Source organism: Egretta garzetta, unplaced genomic scaffold (assembly GCF_000687185.1).
Source record: "Egretta garzetta isolate BGI_Z169 unplaced genomic scaffold, ASM68718v1 scaffold113, whole genome shotgun sequence".
Taxonomy (NCBI): domain Eukaryota; kingdom Metazoa; phylum Chordata; class Aves; order Pelecaniformes; family Ardeidae; genus Egretta; species Egretta garzetta.
In genome coordinates, this window is record NW_009259115.1 from 869316 (window position 1) to 895809 (window position 26494).

Genomic DNA, 26494 nt, shown 5'->3' on the forward strand with positions numbered 1-26494 from the left:
AGTTCCCATGGTCATCGGTGACCTGAGAGCAGACAGCTACCGTGTGTTTCAGTTGTGTTAATTCTTCAGGGACATCTGTTTTATCCGGACGTCAGCCTTTCCTGTGTACTGTTGTTTAGCATATCAATTGCTGTCCAATGGTCAGGGAGCAGTATTCTTAAGTCTCATTTCCCTATCCGACCTCTTGTGGGTTTTCCTCTCTCTTCTAGGTTTAAATGACTATAGCTTCAATCTTGTAGTGACTGGAGAGCGTGCACATGCATGACCTTTATAGACAAATTCCTCTCTTTATGAAACCCTCTGAGTTCAGAGGTTAAACCAGGGATTCATTTGGCCTGTAAATCTGCACAGAAAAATGCAGTCATTGATCTTCTGGTCAAAAGTCCATTTTAAATTTAATGGATCTCAATTGTCCTTCTCCATTCACTTTTTGGCAGCGTTCTACTCGGAACCATCACAATGGGTTGTCTCAGGTATTTGTTGTAAGATGTTAATTTGGATTGAGATGGACCTAAACTATTTTGTATAAGGTTGTTTTACAGTTTTTGGTAATGACAAAACACCAGGATAAAATGAGCAGCCAGCATGCACTCTGTGAACAGCCAAGGATATTCCTGTATCTTTGTTCCGTTAGGTAAGCTACATGTCACCTATAGCTCAAGAGGGTCCCACCAAGCATGTCTCACTGAACAGCTCTTGAATTAGGAGGATCCTTCCAAACATGTAGAACAATTCTGAGCTTGCTTTACAATAGTAATTGTTCAAATAATTTTAAACTGCCCTCCCCTTTCGAAACTTCCTGGAAACAATGAAGTATTTGTGATTAGAGCCAGTTCTAAGGCAATAGTACTGAAAGAAAAGTAATCGTGATGAAGTAAGAACTTTCTCCAAACTTGAGCCTAGCATGCTATTTTGTTTTGTTGGAAGTGTAGAGGAGAGCTCTGTGGTGGAAATCCTTCTTGATTCTGCCTATGTGGCACTAATGGCACAACCATGCTGTAAATGAAGACTTACAGAAGGTGGAGCTGCAGAGGTTCCTATAGTCAGCAACTAGGTTGAAAATTGAATTGGGGAGTAGAAGAGCATTATACCTGCGCTTGCATTGTTCATCGACTCCAAAAGTTGAGTTGCAACTACAGTCACTGTAAGGCTTTAGCATATTAGAGATTGCTGAGCGTGAATTTCAGACTGGTGTTTGTTAGATGCTCTCTTGGCTGAGTGAAAAAAGAAAACTACTTGGTCTGCATTTCCTCTAATCTGCCCAGCATTTATTTTTGATATTCATAGTACTTTGACACTTTCTTTGTACATCAGTTGCTATGTCTAGCTGACACATTAGCCACAAAGTTCCTGCACCCTGACGCTTTCTCTGTGTGTCACTGAAAAGGCAGAGCTATGCAAAAACTAAACTGGTGGTCAGGAAAGTCTGAAAGTCTTGCACATTGATGGGGAGAGGAGACTGTAAAAAGCTTAAGCTCTTGGTAAGAATGAGTATTGGAGTGTGTAATATATTTGAGATGTGGTACATGTCAGAAACACCTGGTTTTGAGGCAAGTCAAAACTCAATGAATCTGTTACTTATTATTGTCTCAACATTTGTGGGGGAAAAAAAATCCAATTGTGCTTTTTCAGCATCTTGTAAAAATGTGCAAATGCCAGAACTGGAAGAAGCGACTCTTATTTTCAACATGATTGCTTCAGTGGGAGTGTTGACAATGTGTTAAGGACTGCAAGCAAGAGCAGAAGCAAATTCTGTCGTAACCATCTGATTTCTATATGGAGGATGCAGTTCTAGTAAAACTGTTTGCCTAAATGAATGAATGAAACTTGTAAAAAGTATGGCTGCTTGGTGGGACCAGACTATGGCTGCACAGAAGTCAAATAAGGTGAGACAGAAGTATAGGGCTAGGAAGGAACCTCCGCCTTGGGAGAATCTTCAGCAGTACCCTAGGGAAGCCCTTATAGACTAAAGATCCTAAAGCCTGCTGCTTTCCCAGTCTGCAGGCAAGGAGCCGAAGATGGTTCTTGTGGGTGACCTGCTCCCTGCTGTGTATTCACAGGCCACTGAACAGGAACTTGTGTTTGGGACCCTTGCTTGGACTGCTGCAAATCAAACTGATGAGTGCCAAACAGAGTTCAGAGGAGGCAAATATCTTTCATTGGGTGAGAGCCATTGCTTAAACAGAACTACTAAATGTTTCTGTGCTGTGGAGGATGTTGCTGAAGAAGGGACCTTTAGAAACCGTGGTATGTGAGAAATCCATTAGTCTTCTGGAAAGCAGTGAAATCCTGGCAATGGGAACATAGCATGGGTTTGGTAAACAGCTTTACAGAAAAGCCATCTAACTGGAATGAATGGAGGCCCTAAATCTGAATCAAACCAGCTCAACCGAAAAAGTAAGGGGATGAACAAAGATGGAGGAGTGAAAAGATATGTTCTTCCACTCCCAGCAAAGTAAGAAAAGGATCTACTGAGATTCTTGTGCTGTTTCTTGTCTTACATTCTGTTCACTGTTACTGCTCTCCCCTTTTCCAAACTTCTTATTCTTAAGATAATTTAGATCTGTCAAGTGTAATCGAAAAAGAATGATCTTCTATGGTCTGCAATGCAAACTTTTGTCTCTGATCATGTAGCATAGAGTTCTGGCTCATCTGGGCTCAATTTTTGTTTTAGCGCACAAGCTATGTAAGTGTCCAGGTTTTAACAAGGTTCGAATGGTTCTTTAACATCTCCAAATCGCCACCAGACTTGGTATGAGTAGGTGTGATTGGCAGTCTCTGCTCAGCACTGAACGCTGCGGCACCTCAATTCTGACCTATAAAATAAATTCCTTTTGTGTGTGATGACCCTACACTGTGCTCGTCTCATCTCCTGCTTCCTCCCCAGCTCATTTGATGAGCATTACCATTTTTTTTCTTAAGTGTTTTCTTTCTATTCCACATTGCTCAGGGATGGTTGTAGTTAAGGCTAAATATGGCTGTTGATTTATGAGAACACACCATTGATTTAAACATTTTGTCTGGTAATAGACTCAACAAGTTACTACCTTCTCTGTTCTCTGGCATGATTTTACATGTGTTATTCTTTCTTTTTGGCCATGGCTTCTCTAGCTAATTGCATAAAAGGCCTTGTCAGGAAAATAAAAAATTGTTCTTTGGAGGAAAAAGAGGGTTTAACTCTTTTCAGGGTAAGAAAGGATGTGGGCTGTGCACAGAAGAAAAGGCATGAATGATGGCTGTACTCTCTAGGCAGAGGGACAGCAGTGTGTTCTGTGCAGAAAAGGAAGAAAAACAAAGTGGGGGGAACACTTTAAGGAAATAAACCCCTTGTTGTTTTGTAGTTCTTGCCTGTTTCTGTAAGCCCACCTGATATGGGTGTTCTCAAACTACTAGCAGTGTTGGGTTTTTAGGTGTCTTTGTGGCATTTTCTTTCCTTTTGTGTGTGCTTTCTTTAGCTCTTTGAAAAATCACTTTCAGAAAAAATAACCTATGTAAATATAAAATTACTTATAAAGCAAGGTTAATTTCTACAGGCTTCTTATCATCTTTAATGGGTTTGGACACAGACACATTACAACTTGTGTTTTATCTAAGGTCCTGATCCAAGTGTTTGCTTCCATGTGTGATTGTTATGCATGGAAGTAATTCAGTGGAGTAACTTGCAGGGAGAAGTGTTTGGAGGATTGGAAACTTTATTGTTCTGGATAAATATTTGGCTTTAAAAATTTAAGATCAAGTGCTGCAAGACCAACAATGTGCAAGAAGAAACATTCCCATGGAGGAATGAGTGTGAAAGGTTTGTGGGGAAAGGTGATACCCTTTATTACAGTAACTATCATAATTAGAAACAATAGATGGTCTTTTGGGTACCAAATGCCTGTCTTAGATCTGAAATGGTAGAACTGAGCTTCAAAGCCAAGTAATAGTTGGGAACAGAACTAAATGTGGAATGTGGTAATTCTCTCTGATAGTTTTATTACATGTAGTATTATTGGCCAGGAAAGGTAGACCTTTGGCTGACCCAGTACAGTTGTTCTTAAGCTTCTTGAGTTCTTACAGTTGAATAGTTTGTTCTGCTTTGTCATAAAGTTATTTTACCTCTTCAAGGATCCTCCTGGTCTTTTAAGGATAGCAATAGGTAATTAGTGTACTGAAAAAAAGAGAATTTTCTCCTTCATACAGTCTTGGGCACGAGCTTTCTCTGCCAGTACTCCTGGTTATCCCGCTCCCTGCTGTAAACCATAGGGGAAAAGGATTTTTTTCACCTATTGGTAACGTCAAAATTCTGACAAAAATTATTCCTGGTTTAAAATGGCAATGTTTTTTTTTTTCTCCTTGAAATGAATTGGAGACATGGGAAGGTAGCACTGTAAATTACTGCTAAATTTTTGAATGAAAATAAAGGCCAATATGGACATTAATAATGCCAGGGAGAAAAAAAATAGTTTACAGTTCCAGTATTAGCTTAAATTAAAAAAAAAAAATTGGAAAAAACAGAACAAAAATTTGGCAATATCATCACTCACAAAATGTTCTGGTGCTCTGATTTTGCATGTCTCTTCCTACCCTCAAAAAATACTGCCAAAAGTTTTCTCAGAGCTCAAACCTGAATTAACTCAGGATCGGGAGAAGTCACATCCTGACCTATGTGTAACTGAACTCCTTTGTAAAAGCTGTTAACATCCAACTCATACTGAAAGCTTAGACAAACGTAGGGAAGATGAGTATTAAATTTACCCACCATGGTACCTAAATGGAAAAAAGATTAAAGGGACTGGAAAGCAGATTCCTATAAGGTTATTTAGGTTTTTTTGGCTTGACTCCTGTAATGCAGAACAGCCTGATGTAAGGCTCTCTGCAGTAACAGTGAAAGCATCTCCTGGTGGACCCAAGGACACCTGGATGTCCCATCCCTGCCCTAGGAGGGAATGGTTTCTGAGCAAGAAGCAGGGCATTTCACAGTGCCACACAGCAGTCTCTAGCCCACAGTATTTCTAGTGCTGTTGGCCTTGCCAGGCCTACTGGTAACTGCCCTGTTAGTGAGGATTTCCAATCGACTCTACGAGCTCGTGTTGGGGTAAAATCTTGCTTATCAGAAACAGGCCTGAGAGAATCAGAAATCCTGCCTTTTTGCTTCTGACAGCTAGAGAACAGATACTGACATCCAACACTGCACCCGTGTTTTGCTTCCTAGGTCTACACTTCTTTTATTGCCTGTCCTTCTATTTTGGACTTGTTCACCATCAGATGACACAGTCAGACTGTCCCGGGGCTTATTTTCAGTGTGAGCTTCCTGTTGACTGTCTACAGCCTTTCGAAGAAGGTAATCCTGTCAACCCAGCTGTAAGGCAAGTGGGTTGAGCAATCCTTCCTGCAGAGGAAGAACTCCCCTCAGGGCCCAGCCCCATGTCTGGGGGACTTGGCTGATGGAGTAACGAGTTCTTTGGAGCACACAACTCTCTCTGAACTCTCATCTGTTTTGATATTCTTCTACCTTTCCATTCTCCTTAGAGCAAGGTCAAAAAATACAGAAGCTGGCTCAAAGAAATGCCAGGTTAAATTCCCCTTGCATTTACTGAATTCCTTAACTTTGGTCAGCTTATCCTGCCTTCACAGAATGCCGAATCCTGACTCAAATTGGCAATATTTCCTGTGCTTAGTATTAAACTTAAGAGACTGAAACAATTATAGCCAGTTTTAAGCAAGATTACTTTAACTCAGACTAGAAGCTTTGCGAGAATAGCTTTCCTGCAGAGTCAGCCAGAGGGAATCAACGGTACTTTATTAACACAATATGAATTCTGTAAAGAGGAAAATAAAGTATGTGATTTTTGTAGCAAGGCCAGCCAAAAGAAATAACTTACCCTCCAACATCACAAATTTCTTTGGGATTTGGAGTGAAATGGAGTATAGAGAGCATTTTGTCTTATTGGACTTGTTTATGAGAAATTCAAGCAATCGCTTTCGCTTCTAGAAGTCAAGGTGTTGGTGAAACAAAACGTATCTCTCTGGAAGGGAAAGCAGGCTGTAAACTGGGTGTGGCTGCTTTAAATTGCTTTGCTGTGAGCATGGAGGGGGTTGTGGGGGGGGGGGGGGGAGGGTTAAGAAATGGTGTGCTGGACAGGTCGCCCACCTGGAAAAGTGCCACTTGGACCCAAACTCTGTGTCAGCTCTCTCATGACTTTGCTCTCCTCCTTGTTCTGAAATGGTTTTGCGTATGCTGTATTTCTTCTGCCACCACCTGACTGTGAAAGGTACTTGAAGTATTTCAAGGGTATTAGAGGTATTAGCTGATTAAAAACTCTGAAATGACTGTGCTCTCCCTGAACCTACTGCTCGTCTGCTGGATGGATAGTTGTGTGTGTGCATAATGAATTCAACATACTTGGGGCATATCAAACTCCCTGTATGTGCTATACAGCACATGCACCCTTTGTATCTGTCCAGAATATTGGGGACTTAGAGCCTGAAAATGAACAGAGAAGCTTTGTGCTTTGATCTACCCTTATTCAGATACTGGAATAAATACAGCATGGCACATAAGAGTAGTATGTAGCCTTTTGTGTCAGTGGTTAAAACAACCTAGCCTACCTGATGCAAGTGCAGTAAAATGATGTGATTCTGGTTTGCAACTGCTTGCATTCTTTCACGGTGTGATGAAGATGGGTAAATCTGAGGTGATATTGAAGGTGGCATCAGATACATTTCAGTAGCTAGAGCTCTGTCTGCCTTATGTCTATAGTATCCATGCAGAAAGAAATACAGTCCAGCCTGGCATAACTTTAACTTGCATTGGTTTTTGCCTCCCTGGATTAAAATGATCTGTATGTGCATACTGTCCTCTTCAATCACTATATCATGGCTGTCCCATTCATGGATCACTGTGTCTCTGACCTGCTGCCTGCCCATGATTTGACTTTAAGCGTTTGTAAAGGACAATGTGTAATCGGCATCTGTCAGGCATCACATTACTGCTTGGGAGAGTGGCTTGCTATTTCATTTAAGGCCAATATTGTAGTGCTGTGCTAATAGCACTACTTACTTGTAGCTAAGACTGCGCTTCCTTTAAAAGCACTTGCGATGCGGAAGAAAAACTTCAGAGGGGAATGAGAAGCTGAAAATGGCACATAGTATGTTCCTAAGTTTTAAAGAAGGCAACTAAATAGGCCGCTCTCTATTTCACTGCTGCTAACATTCTTGTCCACCTCAAGAGATCCAGTGTGGTTTGCATGAGTGTTTAAATGAACTATTTAATGATAAATCTGAGGCAATTTCATGCATATGAAAGCAGTCACAGTGCTTGATTTTTCAATGTTCATCCCAATTGGCTTGTGCAGCCTTATTTGAATAAATCACAATCAGGTGTACACAGAGTGCAAAACCAGGAGAAAACTGAGAATTGAAGAATGTTGCAGAGAACCTGTATATAAAGTTGGAGATGTCTACAGACTCCTGGTCAATGCTAATAACCAAATAGCTCAGTAGCAAGAAAAATAACATAGTATCTCTGCTTTGGGAATTTAAAAATACAAGGAGAAACATTCCAGGTGAGCTCAATTAGAAGCCAGTGTCAGGCTGGTATTAACAGTGTTAACTGGAAAACCCAGTCATCTCTGCAGTCCAAGAGGCACGTTGTAACACCCTGAGATGCCAAGTTCATTAACCTCTCACCTTTTAGTTTTGTGAAAGAAAAAATGGAGTGCTGTATTTCTGTACCTGTGTGGTGTCTCTGGTGTATGATCTACAATCTCCTTAAATTGGCTGAAAATGTGGACAATCTTGGAGACTGATACAGAATTGAATGCCTTTTGTAGAATTGCCTCTCTAAAAGACTGAGTTCTGCATGTGCTACTCAGTGGGATGCACCCAAATTTAATCAATTATAAGCACAAAATTGAGCCTTCTTTTATTATTGTTCATTTACATGATGGCTTAATAATGTGCTTTTTAAGTACCTGTTTGGTAGATGGGGCTACTGCTGCAGCGAGTTGAATGCAACGTGGCGGAAGAGGCAGACACCTGGCTGGAGACCCATGGACAGGCGTGGGGATGTCCTATGGGAATTCGGAGCTGGACCTGCAGCCCACTCTTGGCAGAGGCAAAGTACCCAAACATTGGTAATTTCCTTCTACCCAAGTGCCATAACAGGTAAGGTGGTGTGGGAAGTGCAATTTTGAGACTTGAAGGGCAGGTTAACTCACTTGCTAAACCTTAAGGCTCTCTTGTATTTTTTTATAGTACTGGAAATCTAAATGTATTAATTCACAGGCCTATATAGAGGATCAGTTGTTTGGAATGGCCTTATTACAGGATAGCAGAGCTCCCCTGGGCAAAGAACGTAAAGATTAGGCTTGGACAGGAATGAAATACAGGCGCATTACGTGGGAGCGGCTACAATCAGCTGCTCCCACCTTCGCTCCCACTAGTTCCCAGGCCTCCCGCAATTGCAAACCTTGCAACACATAAAGAATAAAATCAAGCATTATACATGATTTCCCAGAAGAGGATGAAGGTGTAATGATATTTTTGGGCACAGTGTTACCCACTCTGTAGAAGCTATGAGAGCTAAGCCAATGATGGGAAGCACATGTATGCAGTACAAAAGATGGCAGAGCTCCGGCTCTGGAATTTGCTCTCTTGGAGCAATTGTATTTTGACTTGGAATACTTTGAGAACTCCTGCAGCTTACACAGGCTGCAGCCTTTAACTTATAGCCATGCTTTAAACCAGTATCTTCAAAATTGGTTGCTGGATTAGACGCTTTCCAGAAAAATCCGTATGAAAGAGCCAGTCTCCCTGTGTGATGGGGAATACATAACAAGAGAGAAAACTTCCCTTCCAAACCACCAAAGGATTACTGAGTCAGTAAGACACTCTAAGAGGAGAGAGGGGTGTATTTGAACAGATTTAGTTAAGGGTAATGCAGTTTCCCAGTATTACATAAATATCTCAGTGAGTACTGAACCAGCTCTTTTATGGTTCTATGCTCTTTGCCCAAGTCGAACAATATTGTATTTGGTACAGTATGTTACTGAATGGTACTGTGTTGAAACCATTATTTTCTACAAGTAGAGCCTAAGGAGAACTAGCAACCCCCCTTATATGCACTGTTAAATGTCTCTTATTCAGCCTAGGATGGTAACTCTTAATACTGCCCTTGCATAAGTCATAAGGATGCCTCACACAGCAGACAAAACTGGTTTGTGATTCTAATAGCTGGGTGTGTTTAAAGTAAATTACTACAAATAATTAGATTTTCTGTTGTATCTGCAGAGGACTGAAATGCAGCATGACTTAAAAGCCCTGGACTCTGACCTGGATAATAAAAACAACCTGCTTGATGGAGTCTGACTAATCTTGCCAGTGCTGAAATTCTCAGTAAAACTGAAACACATTGACTCTGGAAGGAACGGATGAGACTCAGGTTTCAGGCAAGTTCTTGTTCTGACCACAGAAATACTATCTTCAAACCTTTTCAGTGTTAAGTTGAGATCCAATTCAAGTAGAGTATTTGGATGGACCAACTCTGACCAATGCTAACTTTGCATTGGGAAGAGTTTACCTAGATGCTTACCATGCAGCACACCTGCCCACCTTACAAAGGGGTAGTCTGGGGCTCTCAAGGGAAGTAATCAGCTCAAAGAAAAAAATACGACTTGCCTCATGTGTCCTTGTCATGCTTGCCAGCCCTGGGATTGCAGTCAGTGTGCTGCTGTCACCTGCAGTCTGTTACCAGCTAGTCCATTATAGAGATCTGGAGGCTGATGGGATAACCTGCTTCTGCTGCCTGTGTTCTTTTCTCCCTCAACTGCCCACCATTTCTGTTCAACCCTACTGGAATTTGACTTACGCCCCAAATTGAAGGGCGTAAGTTCATTCTATTTAAATGCCTCAGGATGTTTTATTTGCCACCTAAGAACCTGCTTTCACTGAAGTTGTGCTCTAAACCTTAGTGGTACCTTACGGCAGCTGAGTTTGAGTCTAATTGCGTATTTGACATTTGACTCAGAGATGAGCTCTTTTGTCCAAGGTACAGGTGAGGGGAGGGGAAGGAGAAATGAGACTGGAGGGGAAGTGGTCTCAGCGGTGTGGTAGACATTACCCCGATTTCCAGTGTAAGCCTGTATTTTCTGTGCTAGATGATGCAAGTCTTCCGAGTGTGGAATTTACTTGAAATTCAGCACTTAAGTAACTTGTCAACAGTTTGTTAAATAAACACGTTGGCATACTGAAGCTGCAATGCCCCGAATCAGGCTTATATTCTACCAGACACTCTGCTGCTAGGGTCCCCAGCATGTAAACTCTGAAAAACCCGCTGCCAGTGAAAACAGTGAAACAACTGTATTTCAGAATTAAATGTTTCCCTCTTCTCTTGTGAGAAAGAATAACAGGCTGTCATTCACAGCCATATTCCCAGCCATAACTTGCATGCCTTCATCCTCTCCATAGCCAAATCTGACTTCCTGACAATCAAGTCTTTTTTTTTATATATCCACCTGAGCTTGCTTGCTGGCATACATGTTTGAGGACTGCTCTTCAGTCTTTGCCTTGGATACAATTAGTATTTTCTATCAATCTTTGGCTCTAACTGTACCTATTTTTCAAATTGGTATCTTACAGTTCTTTTTTTTTCCAGTTATATGCTCCTCTCATCCCTCCTCTTCTGAATCTACCTCTCCATCTCCTTGTGACAGTTTCTGCTACCCCTTTACTCTGCTTGTGTCAGTCCATGCCACGTTTCTTTTTTCCCCACTTGCCTCCTTTCTTCTTTGCATTCTACACAGCCAAGACTGAAAATGTCTTTTCTACCTCCTCTGCTTGCTTCTCCAAAGAGATTGTTCTGTGGAGCAAGGGCTGTAGCTTGGGAGCCACTGCTCTGTGCTTCGTGTTCATTTTTATTCTCCTTACTTCTAAGCTTTTCCTTGGTCTTTCTCTTCCCAGAATATCCCTCAAACACCTCTTCTCTGCCAGCGACTGGCTCTTCAGTGCCTCTCTGTCCTTCTACCAGGCACCAGTGGGACTCCTGATCCTTTTTTCTCTGCCTGTTTCTTGTTCCTGTATCCCAGCAGATCTTCATTCACTTTGCTTGTTGGAAATGGGGAAGTGGGAAAATTGGTTCTTCCACCTGCTCTGTATTAACTTGCTGGAGAAGACACCTCTGCCTATTGCAGTGGAGTGAAAAAATAGCTGGGCTGGGTCTCTTCCTCTTCCCCTTGGGATTCATTCCCTTCTTCCTTTCTCATTGATTAGGACTATGCTACGCTGGTCAAACCAAGAATAGATCAGATGGTACAGCAGGCCCCTCTGGGCCAAGCATAGTAGGCACCTAGCTGGATTACTGGAACAGAAACCAGCTCTGAGGTGAAAATCAGGCCCCAGTTATCAAGTTTTGAACACCCCATTTGTCTGTTTCTGCCTTCAGAAATCCTGTCTGGTATGTTAGGAGTCTGCAGTTCTCCCACACTGCACTTCCTTTATTCCTTTCTGAAGCAATCTAACACATCCATTGAACAGGGCACACTACTGTAGCATTTTCCAGAAAAAGCCCAATTCAGTCTTTAAAACATGTAGAGCTGTATTGTAATAAGCTGCTGGCAAGTCTGAGTCGCTGAATGTAACTCATGTTTGTGTCTGTGTGAGTATCTATGACAACAAATAAATCTAATGTTTGGGAAGTGTCCTTGACAATACCAGTGGGGGGTTTGTTGTATTATGTTGGTAACACTTAGCATTTTCAAACTTTTAATTCCTAAGTGTTACTATACATGGGTATGAGGACTTTAGGAAAATGAACTAATTACAATATTTTTTTCTTATTTGCAAATGGGACCAACTTGGAGTAATGCTATTTACTTTAGCTGATTCCAGACTTCTAGACATAAGAGTGAATATTTTTAGGAGCTTTAATGCTAAGCAGGAGGCTTGGACTCGAGATCAATGGATTGTGGGTCACTTTGAGACATCTCAGGAAGGTAGAAAGGGGGGATCTAACCTAAATTTTTCAGTGTTGCTTCTGTAGTGCTACAAACCAAAAAGTAGGAAGCAAATTAAGCCAGGAATTCATCCTACAGAATAGTGCTCAGGATGGGTATCTCTGCAAGAATAAGGCTAGAAAGAACTAGCAGGATAGGACAGAGCAACTCGCCCTTGTACAAAAGACTGGGTTTTGGTCCTCTAATTTTCCCTTGCTGAACATATTTGCTGTACCACCAAATATGTGTGCTGAGGCTTACTACAGTTGGACTTGATGGTCTTAAAGGTCTCTTCCAACCTAAATGATTCTATGATTGCTTTGGCCTTGCTCATTGCATCCATTTTACTCCCATTATATTATTATACTGTGCTCTTAGGAACGAGAGAGTAGTGTCCTGTTTGTATGTGCAGAACTATACCTATGGTTGTCTCCACACCATGCTGCCTAACTTGCTGGAACTGGGCCTGTAATAGGGAGGCTGTGGATCCCTATAAAATATTTGAAAAAGTTATGCACCAAATATGGGACTCAGAAAGCTCAGTCATTGGCAGCACCGGCAGGGGGGAAGACTGTGCAAGACCTGCTTCCTCTTATCTGCCTTATCTGGGGCTTCATGGGGAATGACTCTCATGTGTGCTCAAGTATCTCCTTGCTGTTGTTCCTCCTGTGTTCTAACCTCTGATGGTTAACCTTATCCTGGCTCTTGTCTTACATGAACAGCTGTGCATACTCTGCAGGGCAAGGATTGACAGCACCCAAACAGCTGTACTAATTTTCCAGTTCTGGTTTTACCACTTCCCCGGTGTCACTTCTTGACACTATGCATTACAAAGCTGTTTCTCAGCTGACCATGGATTTGTCAAGCTATTAACTATTTGGGCTGAAAGATTAGATGTTGAGCATTCAACTTATGATATATAGGCCTGAAAATACTGGCCCACGTAATTCAGGTTTTTCCAAATGGAGACTAGTTAAAGGCATAATTTTACTTACGCTAAATAAATGAGAATGTCACATTGGACCCATCCTTTTGCTCTCAAGACTTAGAATAAAGAGTTGCAACTTTCCTTTGGTCTACAGTCACCAGAGTAGTTACAGCTTCACCATTGAAAACTGCAGAGACAGAAACTGGGACTGTGAAATGGGGTGGGGAAAAGGTTAAGTCTTTCTGGGCAAAGTGATTTAGAAGCAAGCAGCTTGACTAGAAAAGTGGAGGAGGAGAGACTGGTCTGAAGAAGAAACATGCTCATTATGGCTTCGCTAATGTGTGACTGTTCAGATCTGAATGAGCTTTTAATGTTGCTAATGCATAATTTATATGCAAGCATGGCAAGAGGTATGCGATGCAAATCATGCCTGATGAAAAGATGAGTATGTGCTTGCAGACACTTGAAGTTCTGAGCATTTGCTGCAAGATGCTGAGGAAAAGCCCATCACAAGCAGAAAGCTTATGATTGAGCATTTCAGAAGAAAAGTGCTACGGCACTGAAATAGTTTTCCCTGATCTTGCACTGGTGGTGAACTGTTTGGAGAGCAAGTCCTTTGGGAGCAAGAGTATGTGCTTCTGCCTGTCTGTAATACCCTTGAAAAAGCCCTGATATTGATAAACTTGCTCTTGCACAGTGTCTTATTCCAGAACCCCCCTGGAAGTTGATGGGATTCTGCTTAGGATAAGGACTTAGCTGTATTAAGTAGTATCAGGACCTGACCCTGTTTTCAGTAACATGAAGTCAGTAAGAGAACTATCAGGGAAAGGGGGATCATTCAGGGAAGATCACTAACAACTTCGTGATTTCAGATGTATGAATGCCTATCTGTTTGGAAAGCTGGCGAAGATGTGCTTAAGTGCAGCATTGGTGCACTTAATGATTAAATCATAGTTCATGAGGATGACTTATTATGTTGAAAACCCCCTGGGAAGCTTGATTTGCACCTGTGATGTTTTAAGAGTCATCTTTTTGTTCCTTAATTATTTCAAACTTCTGATGGTTCAATGAGCAAAATTAAGGATCAGCAGCAGAGTCCTTTGCATATGCTTTGAATCACTGTACAGAGGTGGCAATCATAAATTGAAGTGTAAATTCAAGGAGCCTTACACAACTGGAAAGGCAACATATTTCAGAGTTTGTGGTGATTTAGAAAGCAGAACTAGTGATGTTATCAGTGCCTCTCTGGAGGCGTGACACCAGGGTTCAACTGGTCTTACTGTTTCAGATACCCGCCACCAAGATTTATCTGTGTTTCACCAAGTATGAGAAATACAGCAATCCAGGGGCTTCCGGCTGATCCCCTCCAAAAGCCATCAAGCCACCTCCATTAATGTCAGCACACTCGTAAATTTTTAGCGTGCACTGAAGTAGGCAACTTTTGCCACTGCACAGAAGCTTCCAGAGGTGTCCCTTGCCTCCTGTAAATCCGTGGACACCCAATAAAGTAGATTAACTGCAGATGGACTTAATAACAGTTGTCCCTCCTTTAGAATTAGAGGGGTTCACGCTTTTTTTAGAAGAGGACAACATGCTGTTCCCATAAGCAAGAAAGAAGGACTGAAGGTGTGGGGGTTTTATTTTTTAAATGGCTGTCAAAGCCAGATAGTTGATTCCAATCAATGGGAAAACAGGTTGCAGAACTGTGGGCTCCACTCTCTCCCGCCATACACAAACAATCCTCTTGTTTCTGGTAACTTATTTTCCCTCTGTTCAAAGAAACCCGGTGGGCTATTTGCTCTGGTACTCTTCCGGTAAGTCAGTGATGCATTTGCATTCCATTCCCTTGCTCCCTCCAGCCCTAAAGATGTCTGCCAAAATTAGTCAATAGATAACTACTCAGTGGAAGCTTTAAGAATGTGTTAGGAAAGGCTTGCACATTACCCATTAATGTTTACAGCTCCTAATTATGTTAATTAATCAATCTTAGAGGTTGTGTCACTTGGGAGCCCAAAGGCAGGATTTTAGTTCCCACAGATGTACTTTAAACTAACCGTCTCAGACTCAGCAGCATGGCTGCTTGCGGCGAGGAGCTCAGCATGGTCTAGCTGCCAGAATATTTATGCGGGGCCCCGGACAGGTTTTGCTGTCAGAGCTATGTGCTGTCACGGCTGCGTTGTTCCTGTTGGATTCTGAAGCTAGCTTTGACTGTCTGCACGAGGTACAGTCAAACATCTGGGAGCAGGCTGAGCCATGTTCAGGAAGATTGATGTTAAATGTAAGTTGTTGGTGCAGAATGGCCTTATGGCATGGGAGAAAGGCATTGAGAGAGCACTTTGTACCAGCACTAATTGTTACGATACAGAGATTACTGCCTTTGCAAAATCTGAAGTGTTAGCTCTGTCAGAAAACAAAGGTGAAACTATTGATAGAGGAAATGGATGTTATCTCTATTAACGTTATTGTAGTTTTGCAGGAAGACAAAGTATTTGGGCAGAGGAGGACAGCCAAGCCTGTGCCATCCTCTTTCAGAGCTTCATTTCCATAATTCAGAGCTTGTCTTCACTCTCCCAAGGAAAAGAAGACTTGGAGAAGAGACACAACCCAGACTGGCTGCGCAGTGGTTCAGAAGGAGCTTCTACTTCTTTTGTGCTACTCCCTAAAGAACTGGTTTATGTAGGCTTTCAGTGCACAAAGTACAAGAAGAGAGGAGAAGATATATTCAACTCCAATGAACAGGTAAGGACAGGAGAAAACTGTGGTGCAGGTACAGACCTCCCCCTAATTTAGTTCAGCTCATTCTCTTCTGGTGGAATTAGCAGGCAACTACTTATTTATCCCCATTTGCAGAATTTCCTGATTTTTATGTTGAGCTCACAGCTGCTTCTGGTTGGTAATTTTTGCTCCTGAGTGGAATGTAGCACACAAGTGGCTTGTGAGTGTGTGACAATCCTTTAATGATGATGGGGAAAACAAGTAATGACAATATGGATTAGGTGAGAGTGGTTTATCACGCATCTATAAATGGCTCCTGTGGGCAGTAACTCCTGTCTGTGCTGAATATAAAGAACTAGATACCAGAAAGGCATTTTTTTGGTAGGTTCCTACTGGAGAAATGCCCTTGCAGGGGTAACAGGGAAGAAGGGAATGCATTTTCCAGAGTAATGGGGCATTGTATGGCAAGAGGACTGTGATTAAAGGACTAGTGATGTCTCTGGTTGTGTTCCAAGGATTTCTAGTCTGGAGCTTGCCCTTTAAGAGAACTCTCTGCCATAGAGGTTCATTGCACTAAAACTGGTTATTAAGCAATTTTCCTATCAGCTGTTTTGTCAACTGTTGCCACATTTTGTAGAGACCGTGCTCCACACTCCTTGGTTACTTGGAAAGCACTTCTGGCAGGCTGAGGGCACTTATGATGAGCCAGACAAGACTGAAAAACTACACAAGTCTGGTTGGACTTAGGGCATCAATTCCTCCGAACCGGAGCTGAGGCAGTACAGGGAGGGGGTTGCCACTGCTTGGCACTGCCGAGGTGTCATCTGTCTCTGTCCTGTTGGCAAGACTTCAGTTGCTGATGGATTGCCTGGCAGCTTTCACACATGTTAACATTAACTTCATAAAAAGCAGTGTGTACAGAGTGTGAAATGCGAGATGGGCGGTGCCTGACGCAGACGAATACTTTCCCCATTCAGTGGAGGTTCAGTGCAAAACCTCTCTCTCCATTTATCTTCCTCGGGCTGCCCCCTTCCCCACCCCCTGCTACCTAGGGAGCCCCGTGAACAGGCATATTGGCAGTAAACTCAGCTCAACAAAACAGTCTTGTGAAAAAGGGAAATACAACATGATCACTTCCTATTTCTTTCTCCTTTCCTCTGTATCAAAGCCTGGGCTGGCTGTCAGGAATGTTTAAAATGAATAAATAAAGCACAGGAACCCCCTGCTTCAGGAGTCTCATTCACTCACCATGAAGCTTGGCCAATTCTTTTTCTGACAGTACTCAAGTCAGCAGGCAGAGCAAGAAGATGATTCAAAGCTAATCAGTAAAGTGTAAACCTATTATGAAAGCACATTTACCCCTTGCCTCCTCCTTCCTCCAGAAAACCAATCCCCAAATCTGTGGGAATAACACATAACGTACATAAAAGTTGCTATTACTTAGATCCCCTGTTATTAGGTCAGCAATGCCACTGATTAAATGCTCCCCAGAGCACTGAGCAGCGGCATATAAATCCTCCAAGAAATTCACAGCGTAATTTGTTACAGCTAGAGGGCATAAGATACATTACAGCAAAGCCTGTGTGTTAGGCGCTCCCCTGTGATTCTTGAGGCTATCTCTGGTAATAAAAACCTCATCTTGATTTCTTATCCTTCGTATTGATTTCTGTCAGAGAAGACTTTTCTTAGGCAAAGATACTCCTATATTTCTCTGTATAATCGGGGATCCTTCTCCCTTCTTTTCCCCACCCCTTTTTTTTAAAAATTTATTTTAGGGATGACTCCAAGGAAGATTTGTGATTTGGGAACTGTTGGTATGTACAGTGGGTAAAGAGCGGAGAAGACGACCATAAGAGTTTTTTGCATATGCAGTGTGAAATCCTAAATGTGAAACTAGAGAAAAATGTTTCTGGTCTGGAAATTGAAACTAAAACCCCAGCTATGCAGTTGCTATATTTTAATATGAAACTCTGTTATCAGCGTAATGACTGGAATCTGCGTGAGTCAAGTAATTAAAATCCAGACTCAGATGTATATAATCAGCAACTGTTAATTTTGGAACACTTGTATGCCTGCTCTATAAATCATATAGCTATCTCGAAAAAAGGGAGGCCTGCAGGCATACTGCATGATGCTTTTTTAAAAAAAGCTTTTAAAAAAAAAATTCTTTTCTAGTATGGTGTATAGGGACAAGGCCAAATAGGAATCTAGAAAGCTTTATGTGAATAATTTGCAAGCCAAATAAGAACACCTCCACAGAAGTCAATACAGATAAGCAGAACGATGGATGGCAAGGCTGCGAAATGCATGGTGTTATATCAAAAATATTTTGTCTTCTCTGCAGCGGGATTGTTATAAGCAACTGGAACATTTTCACTTAATTTATTCCTTTGTGTTTAGCTTTATTTTGCTTTTTTAGAACCTATCTTCATGAGAAGCTGTTTTGGGTCTTGAAATGACTGAAGCTTTGCCTGTTCCCTTGTGCAAAGAAAGTGGTAAATATTTATAGCAGTTCTTCCAAGTGGAGAAATTTAATATGTGCTCATTGCTTTTGTAATCTAATAGCAGCTGTGCTGAAAGACAATACTTGCTAATTGTATTTCCTATCACATCCTTTTCCAATTGAAGGATAAAATACAGAAGTTTGGGGTTATTTTTTTAGTACATACAGCAAAATTTATTCAAAAGAATCTTTGTTCCCCTTCAGCTATCTGTTTATTTAATAGACTACAGAAAATGGTAAACTCATCAAAAAGCCTTGTTAAAGAATAATTTATAAGCTACATTTAACTGTTGGTCTCATAGACTGGCTTACTGGAGAGCCAAAATATATCCTGGCAGGTAATAATTAATGTAAACCTTGACACTTCAGATCTGGCCACTGTTCAGCAGACCAGGCAGAAGCAGGATGCAACTCCTGCTAGCTCTGCAGTGTCTCTGGCATGCACCACATGGAAAGCTTGGCTCTGCATGACACACGTGCCCCATGTGTAGAAATTTGCTGATTTTTTTTATTTTTTTTTTTTTTTAACCTATTTTGGATGCATGTGAAAGTCTGCAGGGAAAATTATGGTGGTCACTTAGAGACCTCCTGTGCAGAGCAGGATGGCAGGCAGCTCACTCTGACCTCTCTCAGTCTAGTAAATCACTGTATCACTCAGCCAAGATTCAAATGAACTAAAATATTGGGTGATGTCCAGCCTTTGCTGAAGCTGATGGCAGCTCTCCCACTGGCTTCACTGGGGGCAGGGTTTTATCTACCACACTGCTACGTCACTAGTATAGCTTTTATCAATGATACCTGTCTAGTCTTGGCTGAAATGTGCCTTACTGATTTTTAGACATGATGCTGGACAGTTAATTTAAAAGAAGAGAGTAATAGGAAGTATGATCAAACACCCTGCACCAAGTCTGTGACTGTCCCTCTGCCATCAGGGGTGACCCCGCACTCAGGACCACCACATAACCGCACATGCAGCATTTCTTGAACTGTGCTCTATCAAAATGGTCTGATGTAGCTTAAACCTGCTTTTTGGTTAATTTTTTTAAGTATCAGATTGCTTCACAATCACAGCTGTGTTTGTGGTTATTTTACATGGTTGGAGGGGAGCTGTTTTCTCTGTCTCTCAGCTGCCACAGAACAACATGTCTGACTAAAGGCTTATATAGGAGCAGTGGTGTCATTGATTAACTCTGTGTGTGGGTATATCTTAGCCCCATTTAATATAATCCCTTGCTTGGGAAAAGCATATCTATAAAGCTATCCAAGATTGGTTAACGTTGTGCTTATATTCAAACATCTGCTTTAATCTTTGTTAATTTTCAAATCTAGATGAGATTCAAGTCTACTGAATCTGACCAGACCAGACAACTTAAAGGTTAGCTAAAGAACTCCTTATAACTTGTTTAATCACATATTTATATGCTGGGGTACTGACTGCGCCTGCCTATAGCCTTGAAGTCTCACCTAAAGTTGGGCCCCTGGGCACATCTGGGATATAAATGTAGCAACGAGGTCCCATTTCACTTGTAAGGGCTACTGAATAAGAAAGCTCAGCATTTACACTTCACCTTACATCTTCAGAGTATTTCATAGATATGTGAGACTGACACTTATACATTAGGTAGCAAGGGTTTTGATGAACTGCTCATTCAGCCATTCCTCTCCACCTCCCTTGATCGGATGATGGCTTCTACTTCCTCCAAATGATCCTTTGGATTGGTTAGGCTCTTGGTTGGCTCTGCTGTTAAGTGTCTCCATGGAATGGATTTTACTTTTAATAATGCCTCATAACTGTCTTTAAAGAGGTTTATGGCTCAGCCTTATTCTCTGGGAGATTGACTCTTCTCTGCTAATCTCCTATAGAAACATTGTTATTGGTTCACACAGTATTTCAGTTAGTTCTCCCCAAGCTCTAGAGTCAAGTTAATTGGACACGATTGACCCATGTTAGAGAATTACTGCTAGATGAGTAATATTAAGCAAAAGAAATAAGATCTTTCTGTACCTCAGAACATGCTGGGAGTTGTGGGGAGCGGCAGGAAATGGCAACTCAAGAAGTGTGCAGACCAGGCCCTAGGAACAGGGTTGATTTAGGGAACGTGGATGTGCTTTGTAATAACTGAGGTTTGTAAAATCAGCAGTTATTTCTAAAGGAGAGCTAGGTAGGGTAAAAATATACCAGTCTTGAGTGTCTATAAGAGTCAAAAGTACAAGAAAGAAGAGAAATAGTTTGTGGCAGACCTGTGAGAGTGCTGGTTTTGATTGTGTGGTGTTTTGTTTTTTTAACAAACCCTGCACTATCGTATAGCTCCCAAAACCTGATTATAGTAGTCAAGGAATAAACAGAGCAGGATTTCATCAGAAAGCATTTGTTTCCAACTGGAAACTGCATGCTGAAGGCAGGTCCATTGCACTGAAAAAATGCTGAATGATTAATGGTGGTGACACTAGTCCACAAGACAAATACGAGCCCTGTAACATCACCAAGCAGCTCAAGGCAAAAAACAGTGGAAGTGTTTTTGCACAGCAGTTTTATGCAGAGCAATTGAAACCTTGCTACTAAATCCTGGAACTTCTTGGTGCTGCTTCCCAATTTACTTTTACATATTAACAGGATGGGGTAAATCCTGGAAAAAATTACCTATATCATAAAAAAAGCCTGTATTCCGTAGCACAAAGCTTTACAGTATTGCCATATTAAAATTGTCAGTCTCAAAACTTCTTCAGCTAAAGTAAACTTCCTGAGAAGTATAGGTGTCAGCACTCAGTTTAAAAACATGTAAGTATGTGCTTAACTCTACTGAGACGTGAAGTTTCACTGAGATCAGCAGCACTGCTTAAGTAAAGTTACATTTAGAGGAGTGTCTTGAAGGTCAGGCCTCAAGTACAAAAGTACTTCAGATTCATATCGGCTGCTGGCTAATACCAGCAGCAGGCACCAGGACTGCAGTACCAGTGACGTGATGTGATTTGCTATAGCAAATAATTATACTTCTATCTTGTGGAAGACTACATTCTCTCTCTTAAACCTTATGTATTCAGACAAGGAAAAAAGTCAGCGTGCCTAAACTTTAAGTATGCTTCTTATAATTACAAAGCCAGAGCCTAAGCCAATATGCAACCTGAACGTGTCCCCATTTTAATCTCTGTAGACCTGATTCTGCAGTCAGTCTTTCAAGGTGCACCTCTGATCCCTGCTGGACTGTGCAAGGAGTGATGCGCTGTACTCATTCCCAGATAGGAGTCCGGCTGTTCAGGAACTTAGATCTGCAGCTGGGACTGGGATCACCATTGTAAAATGGATTTTGTACTTTGTAAGAACTGCAAAATCAGGTTCCTTGGGGCAAATGTTTATCTCTGCTTACCGGCACTCGATGAAACACTGGCTGATCTGATCCTGGAGAGTTTCCTTGATGCTGAGCCCCTCTGCCTCTCTTAGCTTGTCCTTGATGAATACCTCCTCATGTATTTCCTTGACCTTACCTTGCAGGGCGTTTATTTGCCCAGCATGTATCTGGGAAATATTTGTTCCCTTTGAGTGAGGAAGTAGGCTCTGAAAATGACAAGAGGAAAAAACGAAAGGTATGAATTAAAAGAAACTTAATATAAGCTGGAATGCTAGGTTGACAGTGAATCCAAGCTTAAGCGTTAATTTATTTGCGGGAAGCCAGGAAAAAACCCTGTGCTCATAAAAAGTGCCTGGATGCACACAATGGTCTATTGTTAGTGTTTCAGCATTAATTAACAACATTGCAATGTACAAAAACAACCCTTCCAGCATGGGATCCTGGGATCTCAGTGAGACAGGTGAGAAAGCTGCTGTTCTGCAGATGCCAACTTTATCCATGTCAGAAGGGTGCCAGGGATTTTTTAAATTGAATTTTCAAATGTTTGGACTTCCCATTGGTACTTTTTAATTAGCTAGTATTGTTTTTAATTTGTTCACTTAAATTTTTATATGCACTGCTTGGTCACTGGTTTCCTGGTATTTTGTTGCAGCTGGCTGTATTCCTTTAGGAAATCAACTTCCCTTGAGAAACAACAACAACAAAAGAATAAATAAGCCCCCAAACACTGTAATAAAAATCATAGCTCCCCAAGTTTCCCATGATTTGATAACCTTGGCAAGAAGGACTCCAAAGCCAGTTTAAAGTCTTATAATAATTTCTGCTTTGTGATTGATTTTACATGTGTACTTTGAGAGAGAAAAATGAAAGTCTTTCTGGTATGCAAATACAGAAGCATGAAAAATACCATCTGTGAGGGTGGTCTGAAACTTCGCATTTTTTAGTTTGCAATGGTTGATAAAGTTAAGATGTTCCCAGTGTTTTATGAGCTATTCTACCTTGTAAGTGTAGAGAAAAGTGTATTTTTAAAATTAACTTGTATATTAGCTTGGGCTTTTTGCAGTTCTAGAACAAAGTATTTTCCACGTACTTGGGAAGTGGGAATCATATTGTCTGACAGTGTATGCTGAAATTTAAGAATAGAAAAGAGAAAATATGATAATCTGTTTTTGCAATATGGTGTGCTTTACTCTTCAAAGTTAGTGACTCTCTGACATATAGGTGGCAGCATATGTGAACAAAAGCCTAGGACTGTTGGTTTGCATGGAAAAACCCCTACGCTATTCTGCTCTGCCCTTCCACCTTCAGAATGTACAGAAATTGCCCTTAAGTCGGCACATCTCAGACTCATTTAGTAATACATTCTCCTTGCTCTGGTGATGTATTTTCTAGTGTGCTTCAAGTCCTAATTCCAGAGGTCTCCCACAAAGACAGAAAAGCTTCCAGCAAAGGTTTGGCCAGCTTATATTTAAGATCCATTATTTGGTGTTTCTCCATGCTTCGACCAGGTTCCAAAAATCACTAGCAAGTGCCAAGCAAATTTGGTTTCAGAAAGCACATATCAGGATTGCATACTATCCAAAGTAAGCACAGAGGGCCTGTTCAGGAAAACAATTTACTGACTTCCCTGCATCTGCGATGTATGACTCGCGCTATGCAAAAGGAATTGGTCAAGGCCACCAGTGAGAAAATATTTAGGAGGAAACAAGAAGAGTGGTGTGCTTTTGAAAGGCAGCTGCACCTGCTCTCTTCCTGAATCTATGACCCAAAATGTTGCCTTTCACCCTGAGAAGTTATCTTCACTGATGCTTCAATTTCTATAGAAGTCAAGCATTGCCAATCTTCACCTTCACCAGCACCTATTTTTAAGTATGGCATAGCTAATATTAACACTATCTATTTGTATTTCACTTGGATTTCACCATTGTCTCCCTTACTACTGTATTGTTTGAACAGCCAGAAGTGATGATGCTTTCTCAGGGCTCATTTGGAAACCAGAGGGGGACCCACGAAGCTTGCTTCCCAGATTGAGTTCTAGAAACAAGATCCACTTCCTTCAGGCAGTTTCCCACTCAACTTTCACTTCACTACAGTAACGCTCAAGGGACTGCTTTTCTGAGAAGTTCCCATCAGAGTACTACTGCCTAGAGGTATTGGTAGCAGGGCTACTATTGAAGAGATGAGCTGGCTAGAGCCAACGTGACTCTTCCATATCTTTGTATACTGCCATAGCACAGTCTGAACAGACACTGCATTATGCACAAGGGACAACCTACTAGATACTGGGGAAGGGCGGTTTCATTTAGAAATATGTTTTCCAGCATCTCCTGCTAAAGATACATGAGAAGAAAAGGGATAAGGGAAAGAAGTTTGGGAGTACAAGAAAAGGACTGAATGAGTATTTCCAAAAGTAGATGTGAATGCTGACTATGTCCCGCTGGGAAACAAAAGAATCCATATTCCAGCCTAGGCAACTTGGTGCGAGTGGCACAAGGATATCTCTCCAGCTTTAGTGAGGCAGATCTGCAGCCAATGCAGAAAGACAGGCTCCTCTACAGGATGTATCTGAACATTTAAAGGTGAAATGTTGTGAGATGGCTCACCAGATGAATGGCTTATGGTGCTAGGAAGGGGCAGTTCCTCTTCCACCCTAACTGCTGGATGTGTGATCCTTCCTTTCTCCTGCACAGGCTCTGGCACTCACCTGATCCTGTGGTGAATCAGTTCAGCTCTCTTAGAAGTGGAAAATAATCCCTTTAATCATTGCTCCTTCTACCACCTCCTCAGGTTAATCATTTTCCAGTATAATGAGGTGAATCAGACAGCATGTTGGGTGAGCGTGGGACCAGAAAAATGTGGAAAGCTGGATGGCCTGTGCAGCAGCACAGATAGAACTTCTCTTCACAGTCTCTGAACCTTCCCTCCATTCAGCTCCTCCTCTGAACCACTCTCCACTGAGTCTTGAGGGAGCCTTTGATGACCAGCTACTTGTCACTGCGAATTTACTATCAGCATATCTTTCATCAATAGCAGATGAGGTAAGAACTGTTTGAACTGGCAAGGATGTGCCCACATGAGCAAGACCAGAAGTAGGAGATTCTTATCTCTAAGTGAATTAATACAGCCCATATCTACACTTGAGTCCCGAGTCATGAAGCTGGTATGGACACAGTCCAGGTAGGTCTAAACCAGCTGGCTCAAATGCTGATAGCAACAGGGCTACAGAACGTGCTCTGGTCTGCAAAACCCCACCAAGCCCTGAGTAAATATTTGCACAGCTACCTGTCTGAGCACCATACAGTTATCAACGTATCTGCTGATACTAGTTTGAGTTGCACTCAAAGCCCTAAGGCTGAAATACAGACGTAACCTTGTAGAACAGCTTATTAAAAGTTCTGTTGTATTTTTCATTTTCTTTTCCAAAGATTGTTTTACTACAAGAAAACAAAAGAAACAGGAACCACTTCTACCAAGAGGAGTCCAGCTACCCATTTTCAATAACACAGTAAAGAAAGGAATGAAAGGGAAAGCTGGTAAGACAGTATGCTCATTTGACTCTTTTTTTTTTTTTTCTAATCCTATTGATTTCTTGTTATTTTAATATTTTCTAAACTAAGGTTATGTGGGAAAGGGTTTATTTACGTGGAGGAAAAGGCCATTGCTGATGTGAAATATGTTGTTGCTTGATTGCTTCTATCACTGGGAAAGCAGAGCTGGCTCAGACCTAGATGGCCAAATAAGCTGGGGAGGAGGGTAGGCGTTGGAGAGGAGCCAACAAGATAGGATGACACGGCAGGTACAAAAAGATACTTGATCTGAGTGGGAGTTGGTGCTGCCAGGCAAGCTGTTGTGATGAGTAGCAGGGAAATAAATTAATAACAAATGACATCCTTTGAACTTGGCCTAGCGGTGGACAGACAGTTGCCAAACCAGGGGCTCTTCCTGTAGTGCAAAAGCTTTGGCAATAACACACTCCAGCTCAAATGTGCAAGGGAGAGTATGAAATGAAGAGCAGAGCTGGCTGTGATAAATTAGTCCTGAACGATTCATGGCTGTCTAATGTGGAACATACGCAGCAGGCCCTGTTTGAGTGAAAACCAGGAGGCCGACACATGTCAGGAACTGAAGGCTGGCTTCTGTTCTGGGGGAGGAGGAGGAGGTAAGCGCTGAATGGCAGTGAGGAAATCATGCCTTGGTTATTTGATTTTTAAGCAGGTGAACATACCACTGGCCTGACTTTTATAGAATCACAGAATGCTTTGGGCTGGAAGGGACCTTTAGAGGTCATCTAGCCCAGCCCCCCTGCAGTGCGCAGGGACACCTTTAATGAGTTGCTCAGGGCCCTGTCCAACCCGGCCTTGGAAGTTTCCAGGGATGGAGCCTCCACTACCTCTCTGGGCAACCCGTTCCAGTGTTCCGCTACCCTCATTGTAAAGAATTTCTTCCTTATATCTAGTCTAAATCTACCCTCCTTCAGTTTAAAACTACTACCCCTTGTCTTGTCACAGCAGGCCTTGCTAAAAAGATTGTCCCTATCTTTCCTATAGGCCCCCTTTAAGTACTGAAAGGCCGCAATAAGATCTCTTTCCATTCTGTCATTTTGAAATCGATGCAGTTATATCAATAAAAATGAATTGGACTTGAGGAAATATCAAAAGAACTTAAGTGTATGTGGGCTATCAATTAATCTTAAAAACTGCTTCCCTGGCCTATAAGAACTGATCTTCACCTTAAGTGTACTTAAGGGTGTGAATGATCAAGAAAAGGAATCTGTTGGCAGAGTAGAGGTAGAAAGAGAGATGAACTAGGTAAAAGTTGAGTGTGGAAGCAGTCCTGGGTCTTAAAATGCAGATGGGGTTTATATGAAAGCCCTGGCAGAGTTAGTGTTCTCTTGTCAAGGAACAGACTTCTGAAGAAAGTATGTCTGAAAAAGCTTTGGTCATCTGAGGATGCAAGAGAAAATAAGTACTATAATGGCAGAAAAAGCGCCAAGACAGATGGTTGGTGCAAGAGGATGGTTTCAAACAGC

General features: G+C 41.7%; 1 protein-coding gene across 1 annotated transcript in view; it reads right to left on the reverse strand.

Annotated features, from left to right (window-relative positions):
* IQCA1 (IQ motif containing with AAA domain 1) overlaps window positions 1–26494 on the reverse strand; it is a 100030-nt gene that overhangs the window by 59999 nt on the left and 13537 nt on the right. Inside the window, exon 5 of the mRNA XM_035891069.1 lies at window positions 21484–21671. Coding sequence (XP_035746962.1) covers window positions 21484–21671 — 188 coding nt within the window. The remainder of the gene's footprint in view (window positions 1–21483; window positions 21672–26494) is intronic.